General features: G+C 36.3%; 1 protein-coding gene and 2 non-coding genes across 3 annotated transcripts in view; 1 reads left to right on the forward strand and 2 right to left on the reverse strand.

The window, feature by feature from the left end:
- The window catches only part of LOC103506780 (receptor-type guanylate cyclase gcy-28-like), a 95635-nt gene extending 92176 nt beyond the window's left edge, over positions 1-3459 (forward strand). The window contains exons 10-11 of the mRNA XM_026821763.1: positions 2495-2663; positions 3287-3459. Coding sequence (XP_026677564.1) covers positions 2495-2663; positions 3287-3459 — 342 coding nt within the window. The remainder of the gene's footprint in view (positions 1-2494; positions 2664-3286) is intronic.
- Positions 3460-3585: 126 nt separating this feature from the next.
- Trnav-uac lies at positions 3586-3658 on the reverse strand. The gene has a single exon. It is a non-coding gene; the product is annotated as a tRNA-Val (tRNA).
- Positions 3659-3841: 183 nt separating this feature from the next.
- On the reverse strand, positions 3842-3914 carry Trnav-uac. Its single transcript has one exon. It is a non-coding gene; the product is annotated as a tRNA-Val (tRNA).
- Positions 3915-7079: the final 3165 nt, after the last annotated feature.

Consider the following 7079-nt stretch of genomic DNA (forward strand, 5'->3'; position numbering starts at 1 on the left):
GTGGACTTCGGATCTGGAGGTTGGTGGTTCGAGTCCAAGTCAAGTCATAAAATTTAGAGATGTGTTTATAAATTTATACCTATATGTCTACACTTACCCTGATATGTCCTATTCCACATATGGACTTCGGATCTGGAGTTTGGTGGTTCAAGTCCAAGTCAAGTCATAAAATTTAGAGATGTGTTTATAAATTTATACCTATATGTCTACACTTACCCTGATATGTCCTATTCCACATTCGCCTGGTGATGGCTGAGCCATCCGACTGGCTCCCTCCCATGGCAATGGTCTCATTGAGTGCTATCGAGTACAGAATGACAGCATCGTAGAAAGCGGTCACAAAGGTCGAAACAGACTCATTCCCAAATGTGAAGTTGTACCCTTCCTTGGCCACCTTTTTCACCTGAAAATAAAAGTCGAGAAAATACTTGAGGGACCTCTGATAAAGAACATAACACGATTTTCCATTCTATGAGGGTCACTGAATTTAAATGTCGTGAAAACATGGATAGGTGTGATAAGGGGTACCGAGCATTTATTCGAGAAAGTCGAGCAAATACTTGAGCAACCCCTCGATAAAGAACATAAGACGATTTACCATTCCATAAAGATCACTGAATTTAAATGTCGTGAAAACATGGATAGGTGTGATAAGGGGTACCGAGCATTTATTCAATACCTAAGTACTGATAGCATTAGCCTAATCTATCGTTATTATTATTACTACCATTAACCTAATCTATTATTATTACCTAAATATGAATACTATTAACATGCGAACCACCCTTTACCTTAATCTATCTTCATTTTAACTTCAGAAAGGTACCTACAGAAGAAATATGTCTAGATGTTCCCAAGATTAGGCGGTAAAAAAAGAACCATCTTATTTTTTCTTCGTGAGCCGCGAAGAAAATTAATATCTTTTAAAGCAAAACAGAGAAGATGGAAAGAAACTTTTGCCTCAAAATATGTATTATGTGCTATAATTTATAGGTACGTTAAGGCGCTGGGGAAAATATCTTGATTCTAACTTTAGAAAGGTAAGTTAGAGAAGAAATATTTCTAGATGTTCGCAAAATTGGGCGATAAAAAAGAAAAATCTTTTTTTCCTAAGCCGCGAAGAAAATTAATATCTTTTAAAGCAAAACAGAGAAGATGGAAAGAAACTTTTTTATTTATATAGATGTTCGCAAAATTAGGCGATAAAAAAGAAAAATCTTTTTTTCCTAAGCCGCGAAGAAAATTAATATCTTTTAAAGCAAAACAGAGAAGATGGAAAGAAACTTTTGCCTTAAAATATGTATTATGTGCTATAATTTATAGGTACGTTAAGGCGCTGGGGAAACGAATTATTATGACAGAGCTTCAGGTATAGGTATACCTACACCAGAATTTCCGCAGTACTTTTGGCATATTTCATCGGGGTTTTTGCTCTCAGGATGCTAACTTCATCGTATACAAAAAGAAAGTGAAAAAACTTCAAACTTCTTCTTTTCTTCGAAACTTTTCCATGAAATTTTCAAGTATCTAACTCATCTTTGTTTCGAAGTCTAAGAATGAGAAGATGAGATAGCTTTTCTTTTTAATCAACTGGTAGAACGAGCTTCTTTATGTAGAGAATAAATTATCTTTCATCTACTCCATCTAGATATACATCGCTGGGCCTTTGCCTATGGGCTATAAATGATGATGATATTGTCCTACAAATAACCTAGAAAAGTCAGCATTTTTATATCATGATATAGATCTAATACACAATCTATTCCATCATCACGCTCTCCCAAATACCAAAAATCCTATGAGATCACAGTAACATACAAAAAATCTTATAAAATTGCAGTGACATGGGGCTTAAAAAGTGCTACACCAATACCAAATGTTGTGCAATGACCAAAATCTTTTAAAGAGGAAACATAAGGTCAGTAAAGGTTACTTGAAATTTGACACTCCACTCCATTCGCTTCCTTACCGTCCCGTTCCCAGTATTTCCCTTAAAGTTTTCTTTAAACTCTCGTTCATCAACTTTTGCAGGGCATGAGCTACCTTCACAAGCTACAAGCTTATTAGTCATGTAGGTTTGAGAAAAAATTTAATGGTAGTAATGAAATTTTCTTCGGAACTGTCTGAGATTATGTATAGAATTTAAGAAAATCCCCTGTATTTTACTTGAAATTTGACACTCCACTCCATTCGTTTCCTTACCGTCCCGTTCCCAGTATTTCCCTTAAAGTTTTCTTTAAACTCTCGTTCATCAACTTTTGCAGGGCATGAGCTACCTTCACCTACAAGCTTATTAGTCATGTAGGTTTGAGAAAAAATTTAATGGTAGTAATGAAATTTTCTTCGGAACCGTCTGAGATTATGTAAAGAATTTAAGAAAATCCCCTGTATTTTACTTGAAATTTGACACTCCGCTCCATTCGTTTCCTTACCGTCCCGTCCCCAGTATTTCCCCTAAAGTTTTCTTTAAACTCTCGTTCATCAACTTTTGCAGGGCATGAGCTACCTTCACAGCAGTGAAATCAAATCTCATGGCGCTCTAAAGTCGTCCAACTGTGTTGTAGATAGTCGTTTTGTACTTAAAATTGCCGACTTTGGGCTCAGATCCTTACGAGAGCACGATGACATATCAGAGAACAGCAATTCCTACGCTTACTGGAAAAGTGAGTATCTAGTCATCAAAGTGAGTATGAGTATTTATTGCTGTTTATTTTGCCTTCCTGTTTGTGCCTTCGAGTTTATACCTTCGAAACGCACATTTAATACAACCCAAGAAATTCTACTTGGTAGATAAAATTGTACTTGGCTAAACGGCTCCTTTAGACATTTGGGCCAGCCACTCACTATCAGGTAGACCTGATCAGGACCTGTCAGGTCTACCTGATACCGGATGAGCACACACACTATCAGTTAGACCTGACAGGTACGGCTGAAAAGATCCACCTTTCAGGTCTACCTGATACCTGACGAGCACATAGCACACACACTATCAGGTAGACCTGACATGTACGGCTGAAAAGATCCACCTTTCAGGTCTACCTGATACCTGACGAGCATACACACACTATCAGGTAGACCTGACAGGTGGCTGGCTGACGTTATTTTGGCCTCAAACATTGACTTACTGGCTTAATTTAATTAATTAATCAGCCAATTAGGCAACATTTATGTCCAATTTTACGTCATCACTTATGCATAAGCAATTAAAAAATACATTTTTATGCATAAGCAGTCCAATAATATGGATAAGTAGTCCAATAATGAAACTTTTCCCTGATATTTTCAGAATACCTGTGGACCGCACCAGAGCTGTTAAGAATGAGGTCCATCCCTCCCGAAGGCACCCAGAAGGGAGACGTGTACTCTTTCGCCATCATTGTCCATGAAATAGTCACCAGACAGGGTCCATTCTATCTAGGAGATCTCATGCTAAGTCCTAAAGGTAAGCTGAAAAAATAACAAAAACAAACATTCAAAATTAAACAATTAAATAGCTCGTTAAACGTAACAAACTAAACAAAAATCTAATCAGTTGAAAAAAGACAATATATCAAAAATAAATAAATGTCTCCCAAACAAAAAATGTGATTCCGGCCAGGATCGAACTGGCGACCTTCTGCGTGTAAAGCAGACGTGATAACCACTACACCACGGAACCCGCTTGAAAATAACAAAAACAAACAAACATTCAGACAAAAACTAAACAAAACCAGGGAGCTCATTAAAATTAAACAATTAAATAGCTCGTTAAACGTAACAAACAAACTAAACAAAAATCTAATCAGTTGAAAAACGACAATATAACAAAAATAACTAAATGTCTCCCAAACAAAAAAAAATGTGATTCCGGCCAGGATCGAACTGGCGACCTTCTGCGTGTAAAGCAGACGTGATAACCACTACACCACGGAACCCGCTTGATGGAAGTAGCGAAAATAGTGGAATATAAACTTGTTTGTATGACCTTATCCGTGAGTGAGTGAATGTACTAAATAGTTCCGTGAAAGATCCGCCGCACAAACGAAGCAGCACTGTAGACATATTTGTGGCACACGACTACTCTGTGTTTCGTTCGATGTTTGTATGAAGATTGTGTTTTATCCAATAGAGTGTGCTAGTGATATCATTATGTGGAATACAGAGTGGGTCAGAATTTGGTTATCCTTAACCCCCTCCATTTGGAGATCAAATTGTTTTGTTTATAGAAATTATCATATTTAGTGCGTGTAATGAAACAACGTTTATTTTGTATGTTTATTGAACAATAATTCATAACAAATATCCTAGAAGTTGAAGTTCTTGGGTTAAGCGAAAATAGTGGAATATAAACTTGTTTGTATGACCTTCTCCGTGAGTGAATGTACTAAATAGTTCCGTGAAAGATCCGCCGCACAAACGAAGCAGCACTGTAGACATATTTGTGGCACACGACTACTCTGTGTTTCGTTCGATGTTTGTATGAAGATTGTGTTTTATCCAATAGAGTGTGCTAGTGATATCATTATGTGGAATACAGAGTGGGTCAGAATTTGGTTATCCTTAACCCCCTCCATTTGGAGATCAAATTGTTTTGTTTATAGAAATTATCATATTTAGTGCGTGTAATGAAACAACGTTTATTTTGTATGTTTATTGAACAATAATTCATAACAAATATCCTAGAAGGTGAAGTTCAGGGAAAAAGACCACAAAGAAGACCCCACAAATCATTCTTTGAAGACATCTTATATCTGATGGATTTTGAAAATTACAACCAACTCAAGAGAGCAGACAGTATTGGCTACAACGATAAGGCAATGCCTTTGGGAATTGATGATGATTGATTATTGAAGAGAAGTCTCTTCTTAGGTCCTAGAGTCCTAGATACCTAGAATATCAAATGCCTTGTGGAATTCTTTTGCCTATTTAATAAAATACTAAAATACTCCACTAAAAGAAAAGCCATATCAAGTTGTGTACCAGATTCTCTTTATCTCAAATCATATGGCCGTATTTTCCTTCGAATATTCGTATGAAGATTGTGTTTTATCCAATAGAGTGTGCTACTGATATCATTATGTGGAATACAGGGTGGGTCAGAATTTGGTTATCCTTAACCCCCTCCATTTGGAGATCAAATTGTTCATATTTAGTGCGTGTAATGAAACAACGTTTATTTTGTATGTTTATTGAACAATAATTCATAACAAATATCCTAGAAGTTGAAGTTCAGGGGAAAGACCACGAGGAAGACTTCTTATATCTGATGGATTTTGAAAATTACAACCAACTCAAGAGAGCAGACAGTATTGGCTACAACGATAAGGCAATGCCTTTAGGAATTGATGATGATTGACCGCCGTATGTATGAAGTCTAAAGATAAACTTTAGTTTAACTTGAAATGAAAATCTTGCCAAATTTCATGAAATCTAGCCAGTTATTTCAAGAAATGACATGAAATTGGCAACATTGTTCGTCTTAAGTTAAACTAAAGTTTAACTTTGGCTTTCATACATACGACGGTGATTATTGAAGAGAAGTCTCTTCTTAGGTCCTACATACCTAGAATATCAAATGCCTTGTGGAAGTCTTTTGCCTATTTAAATAAAATACTCCACTAAAAGAAAAGCCATATCAAGTTGTGTACCAGATTCTCTTTATCTCAAATCATATGGCCGTATTTTCCTTCGAATAACTGTATTTTCTATTATGATTGATGAAAATCTTCAGTGACATCTTCATAAAATACAGGGTGAACCAAAAACATATTTCGGTAGAAAAATCCTTGTCAGATTCTGATTAGACGGTGAACACTATATCTTCAAAGTTTTGAAAGGAAAAACGTTTTCATCCATTATCCTTTGACAGGCACAAAGGCTTCCGTGTTTACGCCTTGCTTATTCCTTGAAAAAGTAAAGAAGTAACAAAAAAAGTAAAGAAGTAACATATAACAATATACATATAACATATTACTTAGATGTTATGTTAGAATGAAATGTACAGAACTACGTCATGTTTTACGTTTACGTTATAATTTACGTCAGTGGAAGCTCTGATGCCCGAAAAGAAATTGACGCGGGCACTTGATATAACACAAGTGATGGAGAGACATGGAATTGTGGGGATTTTTTGAGCCAAGCTTGAGGGTACTTTGGAATTAGGGAGCGTAAATTTGAGGATTGGGGACCACGCTACGACGTGTTTCCCAACTTGTATGAATGTTGTTGTTTTAGAGGTGTTGCTGCACCGAAGTTGGTTGATGGTCGCTAGTCAAGATTACTTGGCCCCGAACCGCAGTCAACCATCACGAGGACATGTGCTTTTCTTTTGCAGCATGATGAACCCTTTGTAACCTCCAGCCAGCTCTATGAATCATCACAAGTAGTTGCTTGAAAATCACAAATCTAGATCATATTTCTCTCTTGATGTACCTTATAGCATAGAGCTTCCTTGAAACCACCACTAACCATATCCATTATTTCCAATAATTCCTGTACAATATATATATACTTCTTCTAGGAATCAAAACCAAGACCCCCTCATTACGAGTCCATCATGTGTGTTTCTTAAGCTATATTTGCAATGCAGCTAGACACTGTAATAAATAAAAATAATAATTTAAAGCTGCTTTTAAAGAAGCACTGCATCTTGAACTTAAAAACCCAAAAGATAAGAGGGAAAGTAGTTAGGGAGAAGAACATGATTTATATAATCTTAAAAAGAAGGTACAAAAAAGAATAGTGGCAAGAAATGAGAGCTAAGAGAGAGAGCGATAGAGAGAGAGAGGGAGAGAGAGAGGAAATTAAATTAAACTCTAGTGGTAAGGAGCTGAGGGATATAATAAAGCTTGCACTGTAAATTAAAGCCTTTTGCAGATAATTACGAAGAAAATAACTTAATGAAAAATACTCACGGGTAGTTGCATTGTAGAGTGAGAGAGAGAGAGGGATGACAGGAGAGAAGATTGGAGGTGCATTACATACATTAATGAACAGAGAACAGGGAAATTCAGGAAAATGCTGTCTGACATAAGGTCATAGGTTAAGTACATCTGCCTGACATATCTGTGAGTATTTACTTACTCATCAAATATGTATTT

This window comes from Diaphorina citri, unplaced genomic scaffold (genome assembly GCF_000475195.1).
Source record: "Diaphorina citri unplaced genomic scaffold, Diaci psyllid genome assembly version 1.1 scaffold262, whole genome shotgun sequence".
Lineage (NCBI taxonomy): Eukaryota > Metazoa > Arthropoda > Insecta > Hemiptera > Psyllidae > Diaphorina > Diaphorina citri.